This window comes from Podarcis muralis, chromosome 14 (assembly GCF_964188315.1).
Source record: "Podarcis muralis chromosome 14, rPodMur119.hap1.1, whole genome shotgun sequence".
Taxonomy (NCBI): Eukaryota; Metazoa; Chordata; class Lepidosauria; order Squamata; family Lacertidae; genus Podarcis; species Podarcis muralis.
Genome location: NC_135668.1, coordinates 41,732,379 through 41,752,082, shown reverse-complemented (window position 1 = coordinate 41,752,082; position 19,704 = coordinate 41,732,379). Strand labels below are relative to the sequence as shown.

Below are 19,704 nucleotides of genomic sequence, written 5' to 3'. Positions count from 1 at the left end.
TCCTGACAACGCCTTCAATACATTGCTGCTCCTAAGACTGTTTAAAGGACTTGGGGGGGGGGGGAGTTATTGTTTTGTTTTGTTATTGTTTTATTGTGTCTTTTGTGTTTTCATTGTGTATTTTTATGCTGTGAACTGCCCTGAAATCTTCGGGCAAAGGGTGGTATACAAAAGGAAAAAAAACAAAACAAAACGGTATCATAGTGCCCATTGAAGGAGAAAACAACAACAACAACAACAACAACAACAACAACAACAACAACAACAACAACAACAACAACAACAACAACAACAACAACAACAACAACAACAACAACTGCATGGTGTGGACTTGGACTTGGCCTTTGCAGCTTCAAGGCAGAGTTCATTCTGAATGCACGGAAAAGAAAAACCCGCCCCTCGCCTCAATCCTTCGCTCCATATTGGCTGGCGGCCGGGAGAGCTGGGCGGCGATTGGCTGGGAGCCGGCGCCCTCGCCTCACTATTATGCTGTCAAGGCCCAGGTGAGCGCTGCCTCCTCGGCGCCCGCCGCCTTCGCTGACAGTTGAGGGAGCGGAGGGGGGGGCGACTCCCCTCCGCCTGTGGGGCCGCTGGGCCGCCATGTTCTGCTACTCCGAGGGGCTGCTGGCCGCCTTCTCGACGGTGCTGCTGGCCGCGCTGGTGCTGAGCCGGAGCGCCGTGCTCTCCTGCCTGCTGACGGCGGGCCTCTACCTGGTGCTGCGCCTCTTCAGCCTCGAGCCGGCGCCGGTCCAGCGAGCCCAGCTGGTCGTCCAGCCGCGCGGGAACCCGGCGCGCATCGCGCACCGCGGCGGCGGACACGACGCGCCCGAGAACACGCTGGCCGCCATCAGGCAGGTCAGACCCCCGGATATTTGGTTCTCTTTATTATACCACATCTTCTTCCCCACCCCACCCCACCCCCCAAAAAATGCGAGGGGAAAAATAATTAAAAATTAAATATTCTTTTTGGGGGGGTGTTAAGGCATGCGATCGGAAATAAAACTATGCCCTGCAAGGGATTGTGGTGCTGATGGCGAAACAGAGCAGAGAGTGAAAGAAGGAAGGCAGGAAGCAAATGTTTTAGACCCGGTTGGAGGGTGTGGAAGGGACTTGGGGGGTTTAACCCGTTCCCTGTTGCTGCAAAGGGCTTCAGAGTAATGCCATGGCATTCATTGGAAATCCCCCCCCCCCATATGCTTGTCACTATTGTACCTGAAATAACACATGGCATGCGTTGTTATTGTTAACACTGTATTTTATGTACTGTACAGCCATATCCTCAAGCTATGTTGGCAGTCATCATTGCATCTTACAGAAGCAGCTGTCACTGTGTGTGTAATAATTCTTCTGTCCTGCATCTCTTGGCATTCAGTTTCATCAAAATACCCTGGGATCTAGTACTAGGAGAGGGGAAGAAAAATTCTTTATCTATCCACTTTTTCCTCACTTAACCTTTGCTCCTTGGTAAGTTGCTCCAGCTTCATGATTGTAGGCAACTGATCATAGAATCAAAGGTGGAAGGGGCCCTGAGGATTATCTCTAGGGCCTAGGCCAATTCCCTGCAATGCAGGAATATGCAGCTGTCCCATCCAGGGATCAAAGCTGCAACCTTGGCGTTATCAGCACCACACTGTCACCAACTGAGGTGTCCAGCTCATTTCCCAACATTGCCCTTTTCTGCACCTTTCCCAGCTCTCTAATATTCTTTTTGAGTTGTGGTGATCAAAAGTGGGCATAGTATTGCAAGTGTGGTCCACACCATAGATTATGCAAATACATTATGATATTTGCAGTATTCTTTATTATACCTTGCTTTTCTCTATCCCTTACCACCAAAAGCCAGTTTAGGGAGAACTCTCTTAAACAAGTTCTGGAAGGTTTAGGGGCTTAGGTATAAATGTAGGGGGCATTCTACAGTGTAACATAAATAAAACGGGGGAAGTCTAAACGTTAGTTGTGTGCTTGGAGGGAGGGAGATACACAACAGAGGAAGACTAGAACAGGGAGGGGTCCAAAAATTGTGCATCTTTCTATTCTGTTTCATTGGTGTGATTGAAAAGTTTGCATCCTCCTATAGAAGCAACTCTTCTTGTAGAAGAGAGAAATTACAAAGCAACTGCAGGCTCTTGTGGACTATGCAGCAGTACTGGGATTACGCCTATCTCTTGTAGGGAACATGCAAACACAAAAGAACAAGCCTGGATTTTCTCTTGACCAGGAGAAGTGACAGACACGCCATTCTTCTCTTTAGTGGGCAGATGCTGACTTTCACACTCTAGAGGGTTGCGATTTACCAGGAATTTTAGAATTTAGGTCCAAGGTTAATCGCCACATATTTTATTTTATTTTATTTATTTATTTGTCTGTCTGTCTGTCTGTCTGTCTGTCTGTCTCCCCTTCCAAGAAGCTCAAGGTGGCAGCATATATGGTTTCCCTCTTCCATATTTTATCCTCACAGTGTTCCTATGAGGTAGGAATTTAAGCAGGCTAGCAATGAGTGTTAAATTCTGGAATAATGTTTTAAATTCTGGAATAAGAGACCTAATTTCAAAGTAATGTTCCAGTGCAGACTTGCAATGGAATAGTAAACCTTTGAGGTTTATAACCTGTCCTGAAGCTAGTGGTTGCAATTAAATGTGTGACAAACAAGGGAAGGTAACCCTCACTTGCTGTACTAATGAGAGTGATTAAAGCATCAAGGAACCACAGGGATTATTGAGATCAACTGAAACCTAAACAGAGTAAGGAGATTAACAAGGGAGATGAGGTGCAAATATTTGTGAATCATTAGTGGTAAATATAGTAACCTTCCACTTCCCAAGACAATCCATTGCAAACTCATTGAGGGGAGATGCTGTTTACTCCTCTGTTTCTTATCTGTTCTGCAAATCAGATAACTGACTTCCACAGTCTTTGGTTGGACTTTTATGAGATTTAAAGTGTTTCCTTATCTCTGAGCAGGCTACACATTGCCTCTCATTGTTTGTTCACTTCGCTATAAAGATAAGAAACTCAACATTTAAAAACAAATACAAATTATACATTTTTCTTCTTTGAAGAACCCAGCAAGATACATATATTTTCAGTATCAATGTCAGAAAATAAAAAGCCTGGCAACCCCCTTGATGACACAAGAGGACACATCCCTTAAACAAATCAGTACAAATTTTGCAGGATATCTTCCCAGAAAAGCTTTCAGAGATAAAATTAACTTCCCTCACATTCACTCTGCAGGTTACAGAAGAGAGCATCTTCATTGTTTATTATTTCTTTTATCTGAAGGCTTGTCTCCTTCCAAGTTACAAACCAATCTCACCTCAGATGTTTGGGTGTCTCGGACCCTAACCTGATGATATTAATGGGTGGGGGAAATTGTGTGGAACCAAGTGGCCCATTAGAAACCCTGGATCCAAACCATTTAGTGTTTTAAAGTTGATAACCAGCACTTTGAATTGGTTTTGAAAACACACTAATGTCAATTGAATACTTTGGAGATACTAAATAACAGGCCCCCAACAGCACCATCTCAGTTTGTTAACTAACATCTAACCCATAACAATCAGTTAAGGGTTTTTACTCTCTAAAATCTGATGAAAAGCAATCCTAGAGTTGGGTGTCACCCACATATTGGTGATCATATCTCCAGATGACCTCTCCCAGCAGTTTCATGTAAGCATTAACCAGCATGAGGGAAAAGATGCAACATTGTGGATCTCCATAGGCCAATTAACAAACAAGAACACTTAATCCCCAGATCTGCCTTCAGAAAACTGCCCTTTAGGCTGGACAGGAACCGGTACAATCCTGTACTCCGAGCCCCTACCTGGCCTAGCAGTACAGAAACACTATACCATGACCAATAGTACTGAAAGGTCCTGCAGCACCAACAAAAGTCAGGTCACAGCTGGTGAATTCGTTTCAGTTTTCCCATTTCTAATGTGATGGTAACAAAACACAGATTACAATGCAAAATTTGCATTGTTATCCAATGTCCTGTTTAAAGCAGTTTGTTTTTTGTTTATCAAGGCAGCTGAGAATGGAGCAACAGGGGTGGAAATTGACCTTGGATTCACTGCTGATGGCATTCCTGTCCTGATGCATGACGACACTGTAGACAGGACCACGGATGGGTCTGGAAACTTAAACAGCTTGACCTTTGCTGATATCAGAAAATTTAATCCAGCTGCTAAACATAGATTATGGTAAGTGAGCAATCTGAAGAACACCTTCATTCATACCTGGAAATCCAATATTTCTGTAACATTACATAAAATGTTTTCTCTCACAGCCTGATCCTGTGCATGGCTATGTGGAAGCAAATCCCACAGAAATAATTATTTCTTATTCCCAAATAAGTATGTAGAGATAAGTGGTTTGTGAAGATGAGCGCCACCTGATGTAGCGATGGATGGGAAGGCCTGGCTTCAAGCCACCTCTCAGCCATGAAGTTTATTGGGTCATCTTGAGCCAGTCACTTGGTCTCAGTGTAACCTACTTCACCAGGTTCTTGTGAAGGTAATAGGTGGAAGGAAAGAATCTTGAAGAATGAGTGGGAAATTCTTCCAACCAGATCTGTTTTCTGTTAGATAATTCCAAAATACTGCAAGGGTGCAGCTTTGGGCTGTTCGCAAGCATCACCAGAAGAATTACTACTGGATATATTAAGCTTGGACTGTTTATGTTTTGGTAAAAACACATACTTTCTTGATTATTTTAGTTCTTTCTAATATTAGGTCACATTCGGAGCCACCTGTCCTGTAGATTTTATGGGAAATAAGTATGCTTATAATGGAGTCAGGTGACTGATAGGTGGGTGGTCCCATCCACCTGTCAGAGTTGGCCCACGAGGTGAGAGGAGATAAACATCTGGTTCACCAATCAGAAAGGTCCCCCACTCCTGCCTTAGATGCTTCATGGTGATAAAAGTGAACAGAAGCATTATTCCTTTTTTTTTAATGTAAATGTTCATGCAGGAATGCACACAATTAAAGTTTTGCTGTTTCTCGATAGGAGGGATTATCGTGGAGAAAAAATACCAACTTTGAAAGAAGCTGTTTTGGAAAGTATGCATTACGATCTCACAATCTACTTTGATGTCAAGGGCGATGCAGACAAGGTACCATTTTCTTCCACTGTGCTGAAGCCTCACATTCTTGTGGGACAGCACATGGTAGAGGTCTTCCATTTGATCAGATCTGAGAGATCTTTCTTAGTAAAACATTAATGCAATTTTACCAAGACAAGAGCATTTGTGCTACTTTCTTTTAAGCCTATTTACAATCATAGCTGATTTACCCCACCTTTGGTCTTATTTGGAGCGATATAATATTGAATAACTCAAGCCCCCTTTCCTTTGTGGGTGAGACTACAGTGGTACCTCGCAAGACGAATGCCTCGCACGACAAAAAACTCACTAGACGAAAGGGTTTTTTGCTTTTTGAGCTGCTTCGCAAGACGATTTTCCCTATGGGCTTGCTTCGCAAGACGGAAACGTCTTGCAAGTTTGTTTCCTTTTTCTTAACACCGTTAATACAGTTGCGACTTGACTTCGAGGAGCAACTCATAGCACTCGGTGTGGTAGCCGTTTTTGAGGTTTTTGAAGACTTTGGTGATTTTTGAAGCTTTTCCAAAACTTTCCCGACACCGTGCTTCGCAAGACGAAAAAAATCGCAAGACGACAAAACTTGCAGAACGAATTAATTTCGTCTTGCGAGGCACCACTGTAGTTAAAAATGAGCTTGAAACAACATTTTCTTTAAGTTGTGGATGTGGGGCAGGGAAGGGGCATTTATCCTGTTTTCTGGCACTGTGCACATGGAATTTAATACATGTATGTATGTATGTATGTATGTATGTATGTATGTAGTTGCCTTATATAGAATTAGACTGTAGCTCTGCCTAGTCCAGCCTTGTAGTCTAATAGTTGCCAGCTTTTCAGAACCACAGACAGGGGTCTTTCCCAGTGCTGCTGCTACCTGAAATCAGTCTTAAATGGTGATGCTGAGGACTGAACATGGCACCTTCAGCATAGCATGTACTCTAATACTGAGCTACTGGTCCTTTTCTGAATCTGTCTCTTACGTACTGAACTAAAATGCTTGCCAAAAGCAAATTTTCCACTGGAGCAAATTGGGCCTTCCTTGATGTATGTCTCAAACAAATAATTTTATCTTTGTATACACACCACTACAATAGCAAGCGCCCTTGTCTTGACTAGAAGTACCTAAGCCAGCTGAATGGCAAAACCAAAGGTCAGCATCTTGCATTCAAAAAAAATTATGCAATCCTTTCCATCTCCAGTCTGACCTTCAGGCTATAATAACAAAATTTCAAAATTACCTTTAAACTGCTTTGCACTTCTTTCATGTAACTTGTTTTCTGGCAGGCAGTTGCAGCCCTAAAACCCCTGTACTTGGAATATCCTCGGCTGTACAACACTAGCATCGTTTGCTCTTTTATGCCGGATGTTGTCTATAAGGTACAATTTTTCACCTAAGTGTTCTGTTGTTGCCATGGTAAGATTTTAATTTGGGTAATTTCAGCATTACACGTAGTACATAATCTTACGGAAGTGGGGAGGTTATGTTAAAGATTGACAAAGTGGCCTTCACTTTAAAATCTTGAATAATTCTGCCCACTGTGAAGCGTCATATGGACTCCCCTCATTTTGCAAGCACAGTGGGGGGGGTGTTGTATGGGTCATGGATAAAGGAGGTCAGGGCTTACTGAAGACAGCTTACGCAGGACCCCCCAAAACCTAAAATCAGTCCTAAGCTTGCTTCATGGGGGGGGGTGTACAGGTACCCAATACAACCAACCCTAATCATTAGTTTAATTGCTATAAACCAAATAGTTTTAAAACTCTTCCAGCACGCAGGTCTTCAAGGCAGATACATAATTTGGGAAGTAAATAAAATCGGTAAGGTGTACATCTAAGAGTATTTAGGTTTGTGGCACAAAATGTCTGGACTTCTTTAGTAAACATGATGCAAGGGTTGAGTTCCAGCCTTTGACTCTTCCTCTACAAATGCCAGACTACCAGATATAGCAAGATTACGTACCATCAAAGTCAAGCTTGAAATGATGAAAGTCAAGTCTCCCTTGCAATATCAGTCTTTGTACATCAGAATGTATTCATTTGTTTCTCTGCTTGGCCTTGTAGATGAAGCAAGCTGATAGGAATGTTTTAACAGCTCTAACCCACCGACCATGGAGCTTTAGTTACTTTGGAGATGGGAAGCCTCGCTACACTTCCTGCTGGAAACATTACTTCATGATGATGCTGGATGTCATTTTGGACTGGAGCATGCACAACTTCCTGTGGCACTTCTGTGGGGTTTCCGCTTTTCTGGTGCAGAAAAATTTCGTTTCACAGTAAGCAGAAAACCTTGACTATACTCTGGGATAGCCAGTGGGAGGTGCCCTCCAGCTGCTTGTTGGACTACAACTCCCATCAGTCCTGATCACTGCCTATGGAACCCAACAACATCTGTAGGGCACTGTGTTGGCTACCCTTTGTTTAACCCACCCACAGCTAAGATATTCCTCAAAGGATCGGGAGTGGGGGGGATGAGGGGGAGGATAGGCATACACCGAATCATGCGAGACATAAAAGAACATTGTGCAGGTGTCAACATAGTGGGTGCCTGATGAGCTTTTATTTAAACCACCCTAACTGTACGGGTGGGGCGCGGGTGGCACTGTGGGTTAAACCACAGAGCCTAGGACTTGCCGATCAGAAGGTCGGTGGTTCAAATCCCTGCAACAGGGTGAGCTCCCGTTGCTTGGTCCCTGCTCCTGCCAACCTAGCAGTTTGAAAGCACATCAAAGTGCAAGTAGATAAATAGGTACCGCTCCGGCGGGAAGGTAAACAGAGTTTCCGTGCGCTGCTCTGGTTTGCCAGAAGTGGCTTAGTCATGCTGGCCACATGACCCGGAAGCTGTACGCTGGCTGCCTCGGCCAATAAAGCGAGATGAACGCCGCAACCCCAGAGTCTGTCACGACTGGACCTAATGGTCAGGGGTCCTTTACCTTTATGGGTAATTCTCATCTGTAGTACTTGTAAACAACCTTTCAGGGTAAATACCCTCTTATGGTAGCTTGAAAAGGCAGCTTTGTGCAAGGGCAAGGTAATTTAGCTCTATACACATAGCCGAGGCTTTCAGGTGGGAGGATACCTGGGTGCTGCTTCCTCAGCGACGGCACTGGGGACATGGAGGGAGGCAGGGCTTTCAGCTGGAAATGTACCTAAGCATGCTGCTGTTTCTCCCTCTGATGGCCTCAATAATTATCCCTAAGAGATGGTTTCCAATCGAATACCACACCTTAACTTAAACAAAATAGAGGGGAAAGATTGTGAGTTAAGTACCAAAAAGATGGCCTGCTGTTACTATAGGGAACATGCAATAGTAAAGGTTTGGTTTTAATTGCAGTCACTTGCAGTCTTCCCTCACATCATTTCTGACATTATCCTTTTTAGGGAATATGTGAGACAGTGGTCTTCCAAAGGAATTCAAGTTGTGGCTTGGACAGTCAACACATTTGCTGAAAAAATGTACTATGAAAATGTTCTCCAGGCCAGCTACATGACTGACAGCTTAGTGGAGGACTGTGACCCTCACTTCTAGTCTTTAGCCTTTGCTGGATTCTTTTGGGTTTCTTCTTTAAAGCAAACTGAAGTTTGTCAGCAGTGGAACTTCAAGGATTCATACTGATTTTCTTGGGACTGAATGATCACAATGCAAAGTGGATCCAAATGTTTCTTTTCATCATGCTGGATGGAGTCTTAACATTACAATCAATTTTAATCCTAGCAAGAAGAACAGAGAGTCTAAGAGAGGGCTGTGCAGCCCTTTTAAAGAATCAGGTTGGTTTAATGCAGGTGTGGACTTGTAGAGGATTGACACTTTTTTCCTAAATTAAGCTGCTTTTTTTGAAATAAATCGATGCTAGGCCTTTACCAATCACTGACAAGACTTGAAACACATTCATTAGCCTGTACTTAGAATGAAATAGTAGGGAGACAACTGCATATACCTCCTCGTTGTCTAGTCAAAAGACAAACCAGTTCTCTAAGTCGTGGACCAGAGAGCAAGAGAAAATCAAAGCATTTGGGGGGCTGGAAGAAATTAGGGCAGGTGCTGCAGGTTGCGGTACTGCCTTATGGGTAAGTGGGTGGTTGGGTGCAACAGAATCTTCCCTGGGGGATATGAATAAGAGGCATTAGCTGAAAAGCAAGACCTGGAAACAACATGGAGCAACACCACAGCCAGGACTAGACTATATATGGGTAAGTAGGAAGAGATTTTGGGGGCTCAGTTTAGGTGCCAATTTGAATTCACATTTGGCACTGCTTTTGAAGCAACAAGTTAATTCTTACAAATTAGGGTCTGCTCCTCTGACCAAGATTCTTTGCAGGTTGTCCTTGCACTTTACTCTGAAAATGCATGAAGTACAAACCTATTCCAAAGTAATAGCATTCAGAAGATCACTAAATAACGCACACAAAGGAAATGCCTTTACTATGGAAGTTGCTTATGTTAGGGAAACTAGAAACTACCTGACAAAGTAGAAGCAAAGAAAACACAACCACTTGGGGAGAATTGGATGCTGAAATTTAGTAGGGATACAGAAGAACTAGGAGGACACTAGGAAGGGGAAAGGTTGTGCCTTAAACTCTGCAAACCAGCTTTTCACAGAAAGAAGCCAAGCACCACAAACAGCTGAGCAGCAAGAACTCGCCCGACTCCTGTTGTAGATGCAATCCTGATTCCAGCAGCCAGGCACTCCTCAAAAGTGCTCTTGATTGCAATTCATATGAGTAGTTTGGCTGGAAGGAATTAGCTGGGCCAGATGGCAACTGAAGCAGCCAACCATTGATGTAGGAGAAATAAGAGGGTCCTTGTCAAACAATTTAAAAATGTGCAGCTGCAAAGTCACAGCTAAAACAGGTTTCTGTTTTCCAAACTTACATTACAACTTGGGGGGGGGGGGGTTGGTTGGTTTATGTAGCCATTGTTCTCCAGAAAAGGTTGGGACTGCACAGAGATGAAGTAAGATACATGTAACCAGATTTAACATTTCACAGTGGTGACACAATGCATGTTAATTAAAAAAACAAACAGAGCTCTCATTATCATTCTTTATAAATGCCTCTAATCTCTGTAAAAAAATATTCTGATCAACACAGCAAAAATAAAGCATTTCAGAAAGATTACAATAAATATTTACAGACCTGTACTTGGCAGTTATTAATCGGAATAATTTACACTAATCCAGTAAGAAAGTTCCACAAAAAAGGTATTTAATCTCACATCTTTCCATATGTAGTCAATCCTGTCCTGGATTCCGTTGATGAGCTGCATCCTGTTTTAATTATGTTTCACAATATTTTCAAAATTATAATAAAGCAAAATTGCAACCAGTGAAAAAATACATATTTTTGATGCAAAAAGCCTTGGTTTTCAACACCATCCTTCATTTGTCAATTTTCAAAAGTGCAGACAGATCCTTCTAAGGCCTCAGTAGTGCAAATAGCAGAATTCTCAAGAGTGCTTCTCTGTCCATTTTGCACTCCTCCACTTTCAGGAACTTTCATCATCTCCCATTTCCCATTCAGCCTCTTGCCTGGCTCTCAAAGCCAGAGCCAGAGCTTCGGAAGCTGTAGCATTCTTGGCTGGATGGCTACTCTCATGAACTGCAAGCAAGACAAGATGGCAAAGCATCAGCATTGTCGTATTTGAAAGAAGTTACCTACATTCCTAATCAAACCATGGCACACGTGGAATGGAGATTATCTATTCACAGCCCTTTTTGTTAATGCCTCTCTTGGTCATTCACGTGTTTTTAACAAGCATCCTTAAACTGAACATTGGTATTTTGAAGAAAAATCAGCTGTGTGTCCCAGATATGGAATGCACTCCCAATCTGGACTGGAACCCTATTTTCTCCAGTAGATGAGGAATACTGCAAGAATTACCTTCAGGGGTAAATGGGTGGGTGGGAGAGAGATCGTCAGCAGGAAATTTGTGGGACCCCAATCCAGATTGGGACTCTACTCTGGGCGAGAGCCCATAGATCATTTATTTTCAAAGGAGAAGTTGCTTTTTAAAAGTAGCATGATGATTTAGCTAGGTTCAACCAGTAGTCCACGTATGCTGGTACACTTTTTCAAACAATGAGCTGGTCTGGTTGTTTGCTCCAAGCCTCTGGCTTGTGTTTTCCCTTTATCTCCTCCACTTCCAATTCCTGATTCCAATGAGCCATAGTTCATCCAATATCACCAAACCAGTTTCTGCTTCCTCTCCAAAATGGAATTGAAAAATCACTGAAGTGGCTTTCCAATCCTGATAGGATTTGCCAGTTCAGATGTTGACACCAAACTATAGTCTATACCATTTCTGACCAGGTAATTATAGCCCTATTCAGGTATTAATTTCTGAACACATGAAAAGGACTGTGGAGAGATGTGGGGCTAGCCCCCTTCCCTCAACAGCACATGAAGTGGCCACACATTACACATGGGCAGGTCAATCTGAAGGGAGCTGCCATGACACATAAGAGTCGCTTCAGAGATGTGGACCCTAAGTTTCTATGTTGGAAGCATCATGCATAGAACATAAACCTCTTGACTAAGCCAATAACATGTCAGCTAATGCACTGTGTAGTTCTGTGTAGGGGGAGAGCCAGCCCTGCGCCCTCCTACTAATAGCTGAATGCCTGAAAAGGGCTTTAGATCTTCAGAGAGCTGGGTTTCTATTTTTTTCCACCTGCTCTGCCTATTTGTGCCAGGCTTATGCTTACCACGAGAGAAGCTGGTCATCTGAGGTCTTGCAAGCTAAAGGGAAGAAAAACATAGCAATGTAATAATAGACAGATCCCCATTTCCTTATGTCTAAAATGAGGTGAGGGAATTTCGGAGCTTTAATTGCCACATTCTTTATCCCCCAACTGATTGCATCTTGGAAGCACTCTCCTCCATTCAGCCAGGATCTATGATAACATCTGTTTCTTGTGAGTGCCAAATCAACTATCAGAACACACCCTGGAGATTTTCCATGTATTTCCACACCAACAATAGTAGGGTCCCCACCACCACCAAGGGATTCCAAATCAGAACATTTGCTTTGGTCTGCTCTTGCTGGAACAATTGATTCCGCCACTGATAATTAAAAGCACTTGGCCCAATGCACTTCAGTGCTATTCATGCTGCTGAATAGCAGTTACTGGAAACTGCAGTGCAGGGAGAGTCCTGTTGTGCTCAGGTTCCACTTGAGGTCTTCCTATAGGCATCTGGTTGGCCACTGTGAGAAGAGGATGCTAGACTAGATGGGGAGCTTCTCTGGGGAGCTACTATTGCACAGTTTCTATTCTTCATTTGTCCTTGCGTTCCAGCACTGAGAAGTTAGGGACATAATTCAAGCAGTGTTGGGAACACGGGCTGCTGAGGAAGGACTAGGCGGCTTCGATTTCCACCTGCTTTTTGCCACCTACACAGGCAGTGTAAAGACACCAAATTGTGAGGCTGAAAGCAATAATTGGAGTTGGAAGGAAGCTCAAAGGTCATCCAGCCAAGCCCCCTGTTTGAAGTGGGAAATTCACTACCACAGCACCCCTGATATGTGGCCCTCCAGCCTCCCTTTAAATGTTTCTAACAAAAGGAGAGGTCATCACCATTCTAGGCAGCCTGCTGCGCTGTCAAAACAGCTTCAGCCCCGCCAGGAAGCTCCAGCTAATGTTTTGTCTGAATCCTTTTTGTAGAACTCGGAAAGGGCAAGAGGATGGGGGTGGAACTAGAATCAGTTGGCTCCGCCCATCATTAGCTCCGGCAGCACCTACTGTTGGCTTCCCTGCTTTCTGCCCTATCAGTGCCAACAGTCACCAGGGATGGACTGACTGCAGCTCTCCAGGCAGGAGCTTTCCCCAGCCCTACCTAGATACAATGGGAATAAACCTGGGACCTTCTGCATGCCAAGCGGATTGCTCGACCACTGAGCTTGGGCCTGCAAACTCCAATGGCCAAAACTGGACAAACAATACTCTAGGTGAGCTCTGAAGCATAGAAGAGTGGTAAAAGAATTTCAATTCAATGCAAGCGCCCAGAGGTCCTCTCTCAGTTGCTGTTGCATTACCTCAAAGTAAGAGTCTCGTTCCTCTGTTGCTGGAGAGCTTTCAGTGGAGTTAGGCAATGGTGCAGGTACCTGCTGTCTAGTTGACTGGCGCACAGATGAACTCCTCTGTGTGTGCAGGGGAGAAGTATCAAAATTAGGTACACTGTGTATACTTAACCACACTTCAGGGTGGATGGAATGGATTGCAACTACAAAAGTCTTAACTCAAGGCAAGTCTTGTATTCAAGACTTTATACCTAGGGGATTAAGCCTGCACGCAACGCAGGCACCTCCAGTGGCCTGGGATTTTTGTACAATCGCTGCTGCCATCTAGTGCAATACTAATAAACAACTTGCCATGTTGAATTATGTATTCCCCCAGATTATTAGACAATTGTTTTAACGGCCCATCATGAATAAGGCAATATTTTACAAGCCCACATTTTCACAACTAACCTGTGGCTGCTCTCCCCGATTCTGAAGTTTAGATGCCTGCAGCGCACGTAATTTCTTCAACAGGAACATTTTATCTTTACCTTCCTATGCACAAACAAAAATTGAGTACAGTATTAGAAGATGCAGTGGGGAGATGCATGCATTTGATACTTCTTCATACAGCTCTTTCCCCTCATCACAAAAAATGGACCCTTTCAGGTGTGGAGGTAGTAATCCATATTGTACAGTAAACACGCTTTCAAAAAAATGTGTATACTGTCCACATTAATTTTGAAGAAAAATGAGCTGTGGGGTCTCTCTCCAGAAGATTGCCATTACAGCTAACAGCGCCATTGGAAGGAGGGAGGATAGCAGGAGCTTTGGCAGGAAATCTGAGAACAGCCATGATCTGGATTGCAGGGCTCTGATCCAGAATATCCCCCCAAAATAAATGCCCTCCCTCAATCCCAAAATAAATGCAGTCAGCACAAGCACACTTTTAAAAATAAGTGTTTAATGCAATGTCTCCTTTAGCCTTCTATGTTGTATTCAGGTGCACTGAATCAACTGTGCACTGCCCCCATAAGCAAATCCCAGCCTCCCCCCTCTTTTACCTTGGCTTGGGGGAAGCCCCCAAACTCCACCTCTTCGACTAGCTCTAAGCAGCCGTCAAATTGGTTACATGGGTAACCAACCAGAAATGTCAACACTTCTGTGCATTTTTAATCCAGAGGGAAGAGTGATGGTCATGGTGTCTGCTGCTGGTATTTTTTTTGCGGGGGGTGGTGGTGGAGGGAGGGAGAGCGAGAGCTACTTATTGAAACCCTTTAGTATGCAGAGTGAGCAGTGTTTAGCTAGTAAATCTTGGTTAGAGAGTAGACTTCACCAATTGCGATCACACACAGAGGGACATGCATGGAGGTAAGAAAGTAATAAAGTTGTTTACTGTAGGAAATACAAAACTTGGAGAGAAATGTTTCTAGTTCCAGCCTAACTAATCTAGAGATGAACAAATAGTTGAAGATGACCTCTCATATTGAGGTCCAAGGGAGAAGGAGGAGGAGGAGGAAGTTTTAAACAGGATGTAAAGAAAGTTGAATCAGTCTAAACAACAGGGAGACAGAAAAGGAAGCTGATAGATTAAAGTTACAGGGATAGTCTGGGGATGTGAATGTCCCTCCACCAGATCTACCTTTAACCCGTGCAAACCCCTATTCCAGAAGTTGAGTTGCACCCAAACATCCAACAATATAAAATTCTGTGCCAGAGAATGAATAGCCAAACTAACAGGAAGCCTCCCCAGCAACATACTCACATTGATGATCTGCTCTTGCAGAAGTTTAACCATTATTTTACGCCCATCTATTATTTGCCAGTAGAGGTAGGTGATGATTCTAAAACAAAGAGTTTAAGAAATTAAAATTAGCACTTCCGTTTGCAAATAAAAGAAGCTCTACCTTTTCATATTACATCGCTAAAATAAAGAAACGCACAGATGACAGGAACTTACAAAACAATGATGGAGAGGATGAAGAAGAAATGCACACTTTCAATTAAGTTGTGATAAATCCACACAACCCATCTTGAACTAGGATAACTGGTGAGTATTCCCATCCAGCTGGAAACAGACTCGAAGACAGTCACCAAACCACGGAAAGGGCCACATGTCTTAGAAGGCTCCAACCTGGGCAAAGAGGGGAGGGGAAGGTTTTTTTTAGGAAGAGGTCCACAGAACAATGGCATGGATACAATTCATGATGCAATACCACTGCTGCATTCTAAGGCCCAGTGTGAAACCATTTCCATAAGCATTTGGAAGGAGTGTTATTTTTTTAAAGAAGATTTAATTAAGGATATAAGGAAGCTGCTTCATTTAAAAAAATGGTCTATCTCACACAGCACTGACTGGCCATGACCCTTAGAGGTTTTTGGCTCAAAGAACAGGTCAACTGGGGAGCCATCTTCCCAGTTTTCAGCCTGGGGCAGGATGAGGTCCAAAACAGAGTGGAAGAAGCACTGGGGAGGAGACTATTTCATGGTTTCCCTTCCTTGTCAATTTTTCAGCTCAGAAAGACAAACAACACCATTTTACAAAGTGCACACTGCTTCCTGTTAATGGAGTGCAATCTCCTTTGTTGAAGGCAGGGCTGGGGCAGAGAGGCCAGGATGACCAGATTCAGCATCAATTGTTTGGAATCTCAGGTGAGATGCCCACACAGTGGAAGTTGCTCCCAGTACCATCACTACACTGAAGGAGTTGAGATATTTACAGTTGCAGAAGATAAGGCTCAGTAAAACAGTTCTGAATATAGATATATACAGCTTGTAGACTTTGGGGGATACAGATATATACAAATACATAAAAGTACAAATTATTTCTAAATAAGTTCAGCAATTCAAGTCATAATACCAGACAAGTAACACTGACTAACAGACAGACACACCACTGCACTGAACACAGATATAGTCGGGGCACTAGGCTGTTAATGTAGCTATTTGCTTGGCTGCACTTGATCCTGTGATTAGCTCATTCATGGGGTGATTTACACCTGCCCTTGCTACAAGCTCTTCCTCTGCGTGATGCAACCAACCCCTCACAAAAAAAAAGTCGGAAGCAAAGACTAAAACAGGAATAGAGAACCAATGGCCCTCCAGATATTCTTGGAGTCCAGCTCCCTTCAATCCCCGGCAGCACAGCCAATGGGTGATGGGAGTTGTAGTGCAGCACTATCTGGAGGGCCACAGATTCACTCTCTCTGTATACAAAAGCCTCGGGCAGAGCAATGTAATCTGACAAGGGGAAGGAAGCAATCCTGCTTACCTCCAGACGGTGACTGCTATGACAGAGAGGACTCCAGTGAAAGATGGGAAAAAGAGCAGGAAAACAAAGAGGGTGTTCATCTGAGAAGCTCTCCAAGCCTTGCGAGGGGGCTGGCAGTTCCTCATCAGACTCGCCTTTCAGGAACAAGGATGAAGAGGACGAGCATTTCAGTACATTCAGTGGGAAATCCATGCATATGCCATTGAATCAAAACAATATGTAAGGTCAAACAATACATTAAGCATGCTTTTTTAAAAAAAAAATAAAGCACTGGTGGCTTTCCAAAGAAACCACTGTGTGGGATCCCAATCCTGACAGGAAACGTGATGCATTCCAGACAGGCAAAAACCACCCAGGAAAGCAAAGCAGGGCTAGCCAGCAGTTTGGCCTGGGGTTGAGGAGGGATTATGATCTGGGGTGAGTCTCAATGGCCTTATAGATCTAGACAACTGGTTTTGGGCCTTGAGCCTGAGGTTCCCCAATCCTGGTAATGTGGGATAACCAGCCTTATATAACCAACATTCTAAAGTCTGATTCATACATGAAGGGGTTAAGACCACAGAGTAAGATGTCCTGCCAGGCTTACCTCACATTGGAAGGGACTGGGTAACCAAGCCTTTTATGCTGGGGAAGAGGGACGTTTTGGAACTCACAAGGGCATATTTTAAAGGACTATGTTTCCACAGCTTACTTTGCTGCATACAGTGGTACCTCAGGTTAAGTACTTAATTCGTTCCGGAGGTCCGTTCTTAACCTGAAACTGTTCTTAATCTGAAGCACCACTTTAGCTAATGAGGCCTCCTGCTGCCGCCGCACCACCGGAGCACGATTTCTGTTCTTAACCCGAGGTACTATTTCTGGGTTAGCGGAGTGTGTAACCTGAAGCGTATGTAACCTGAAGCATATGTAACCCGAGGTACCATTGTATTTTGTTATTTTAAATCTCTGTTGGGGTTCTCTCACCAAACAGTAATTGCCCCAAACCTGGATCTTGGCATCCATGGAATTCTGAGAAGTTAGTACCTTTTTCACCCAGAAGATTATGAAATATGATATCATCTGAATGGCTGGAAGTAGAGGTGAGTAGAAGACACCAATCCTTCAGGAGAGAGAGAAAAGGGGAGGAAGAAATCATCTCAAAGCTTCTCTTTGCACGACACAAGGTATAAACAGAAGGCATCCCACTATGAGGACATGGTTTGACGAACAGTTGTGTGTCCAAGTGAGACCACCCATGTCTCAGCTAGTGGTCCCCCAGTAAATATGACTTGGATATATAACATCCATGCAATTAAATGGGGGGAAATAATTTAAGACATTATGGATATGAAATAAGTTGCTCTCAATCCCTCTCTATCATTTTAGCAACATTTAAAAGGAAGTCGAAAGCCTTATTTCAAACCATGTTAGCAGCTGTATACTAAAACTAAACCATATGAAAAATCTGTTAGGACTACAGGCATGCACCAACCACCAACCACGATATTTGGTTCGGACCCTGACTTGCTGCTAGACCTCAGCCTGAAGAGGTCTGAAGGCTTCCCAGAGCAGCTCAGGGTCTGAGGCCAAGTCCAGGAAAAATTAGATTTAGCTCCCCACAGTCGGTGTAAAAAAAAAAAATGGTCGTAAGTGATTTCCTTTTGACAGCAGTAGATGCAAATTCACACTCATAGAAGGCCCTCCAGAGTGGATAACAGCCTGCTAAATGACAGGGATTCAGGTCTAGGCAGGGTTTGTGCTGAGCACAGTTACAGTTTGAGGCTTAAAAACAAAGGAATTTCCTTTCAATTCGTGAAATGTGCAGGCAGTATCTAAGTACTGCAACAGGGCTGGGGAACCCATGCCCATCCAGATGTTGTTAGACTGCAACCCCCATCAGCCCCAACCAACAAGATCAGGGGTGATGAGAGATTTAGTACAACAACTGGAGGGCCACACATTTCACAGCTCTGTATTTCACAGAGATATTATGGGTAAGATTATTTTTACTCACCACGTCAAAGTCTGTGCATAGATTAAATCCAAAACATTTCGAGCAATGTCAAATTCTGGCACGCCAAGTTTCTTGCAACATTTGGTCCCAATGATTCTAAAAGCGGAACAAAATTATTTTGAAACTCCAGACTTTTCCAACAGTCCTGCAAACCTCCTATACAGTATATATACCCTACGCCCAAGTTGGGAAAGTAGCCAAGAGCCCAATGAATCAGCTGCATGGTGAGCAGCCAAATGTCTTCTCACAGGTACAGACATTCATACACTCACAACCTGGCATACTAAACAGAAGCACTTCATGCTGTGACAGTTTGTTGCAGGCCCCACCTATGCGATGCCAAGAAGCACTGCAGGAGAAAATGAAACAGTTGTGAAAGAGAAAGGAGGTTAAGCAGAACTTAAGGAGTATGTCAGGATGGAAGGATCCCCTTGGCAACAATGAAAAGGAAACAGCACAGGAATTTTCCTTGTACAAATGCAGAATCCGTGCACGTACCTCCGCAGAAATTCTCCAAAAAAAGATCCCAGTAAGCAGCAAATGAATTCAGCCACAAGCAGCCTGTAGATATCTTGGCCAACCAGAGTTTCCCAGCACTAATTAAAAGAAAATAAAAAGGTTTATGATGGTGTGCCAGAGAGAAACAATCAACTGGCAAATACAAGGACTCTCCATCTCCTTGCTATCTGAAATACGCCTGTGTAAGCCTGCAGGCAGAGACAATCATAGAAGTGATTTTTTGTGTATGCTACTCTGATCACCCTTTTGGCTACAGGGTATGGTAGAAATGCTGTAAGCAAGCAAGTAAATGAATGAATATCGCTTCTCAGGCTTTTGGCTAAGATCATGTGCAGTGTAATACATACAGCAGAAGCTCTGGTGCATTTCAGCACGGCTGTGACCACCAGGTACATCTCGTGATGCCCATCTTAAGAGCTGCCTACAGCTCACCTTGGTAAGCAAGTGTCTTGGACTATATCACCTCCAACTGTGGATAACGCTTCCCCCAAGAGAAGAAAAATCCCCATTCACACATATTACACCAAGGCTCAAAGAAGGATAGGATATGGCCTTTCTCCCCCTTGAAGCAGCCTTCAAGCTTGCCAGCTTCCACCTCCAGCCTGAAGTGATGCAGCCCCAAGACCAAGATTTTTACCCTCTCTGTTGCTGTCTGAGAGAACAAGGCACCGGTGTGAGGGAAGTTTCTGTTATCTCCTTATACTTAAGATCCGCAGCAGTGCAGAAGCAAACTGGAAAACCTTACCTCTGCCTTTGACGCAGGTACTTCGTTAAGCCAGTAGTAGCACAGGATCCCAACGATTGATATTTTCAGAATAACGTTCCTA

The 19,704-nt window shown here is 43.7% G+C and overlaps 2 protein-coding genes across 4 annotated transcripts in view; one reads left to right on the top strand and one right to left on the bottom strand.

The window, feature by feature from the left end:
* The first annotated feature begins 437 nt into the window (after positions 1–437).
* Positions 438–10,223, top strand: GDE1 (glycerophosphodiester phosphodiesterase 1). 3 transcript variants are annotated; one of them, XM_028705790.2, is made up of 6 exons: positions 455–855; positions 4,027–4,202; positions 5,011–5,116; positions 6,386–6,478; positions 7,163–7,374; positions 8,480–10,223. In XM_028705790.2, exons 1-6 carry the CDS (start codon positions 601–603, stop codon positions 8,625–8,627), a joined length of 990 nt encoding a protein of 329 aa, XP_028561623.2. In that variant the 5' UTR covers positions 455–600; the 3' UTR covers positions 8,628–10,223. The 3 variants fall into 3 exon arrangements, with proteins under 3 accessions (XP_028561624.2, XP_028561623.2, XP_028561625.2); XM_028705792.2 differs by having other exon boundaries at positions 720–855; positions 4,031–4,202; XM_028705791.2 differs by lacking the exon at positions 6,386–6,478 and having other exon boundaries at positions 438–855.
* TMC5 (transmembrane channel like 5) overlaps positions 10,128–19,704 on the bottom strand; it is a 23,201-nt gene continuing 13,624 nt past the window's right edge. The window contains exons 7-17 of the mRNA XM_077918935.1: positions 19,623–19,701; positions 18,857–18,954; positions 18,359–18,454; positions 17,389–17,464; positions 16,366–16,499; positions 15,055–15,228; positions 14,860–14,938; positions 13,566–13,649; positions 13,131–13,235; positions 11,803–11,836; positions 10,128–10,696 (exon numbers count right to left, since the gene is read on the bottom strand). Coding sequence (XP_077775061.1) covers positions 10,584–10,696; positions 11,803–11,836; positions 13,131–13,235; positions 13,566–13,649; positions 14,860–14,938; positions 15,055–15,228; positions 16,366–16,499; positions 17,389–17,464; positions 18,359–18,454; positions 18,857–18,954; positions 19,623–19,701 — 1,072 coding nt within the window. The 3' untranslated portion in view covers positions 10,128–10,583. The remainder of the gene's footprint in view (positions 10,697–11,802; positions 11,837–13,130; positions 13,236–13,565; positions 13,650–14,859; positions 14,939–15,054; positions 15,229–16,365; positions 16,500–17,388; positions 17,465–18,358; positions 18,455–18,856; positions 18,955–19,622; positions 19,702–19,704) is intronic.

Excerpts from the sequence above, each read along its gene's own strand:
- GDE1 (XM_028705790.2), top strand. The coding sequence starts at position 601 with ATGTTCTGCTACTCCGAGGGGCTGCTGGCCGCCTTCTCGACGGTGCTG. Across the intron at positions 856-4,026 it reads CGCTGGCCGCCATCAGGCAG|GCAGCTGAGAATGGAGCAAC; the intron begins GTCAGACCCCCG and ends TTGTTTATCAAG. Across the intron at positions 7,375-8,479 it reads CAGAAAAATTTCGTTTCACA|GGAATATGTGAGACAGTGGT; the intron begins GTAAGCAGAAAA and ends TATCCTTTTTAG.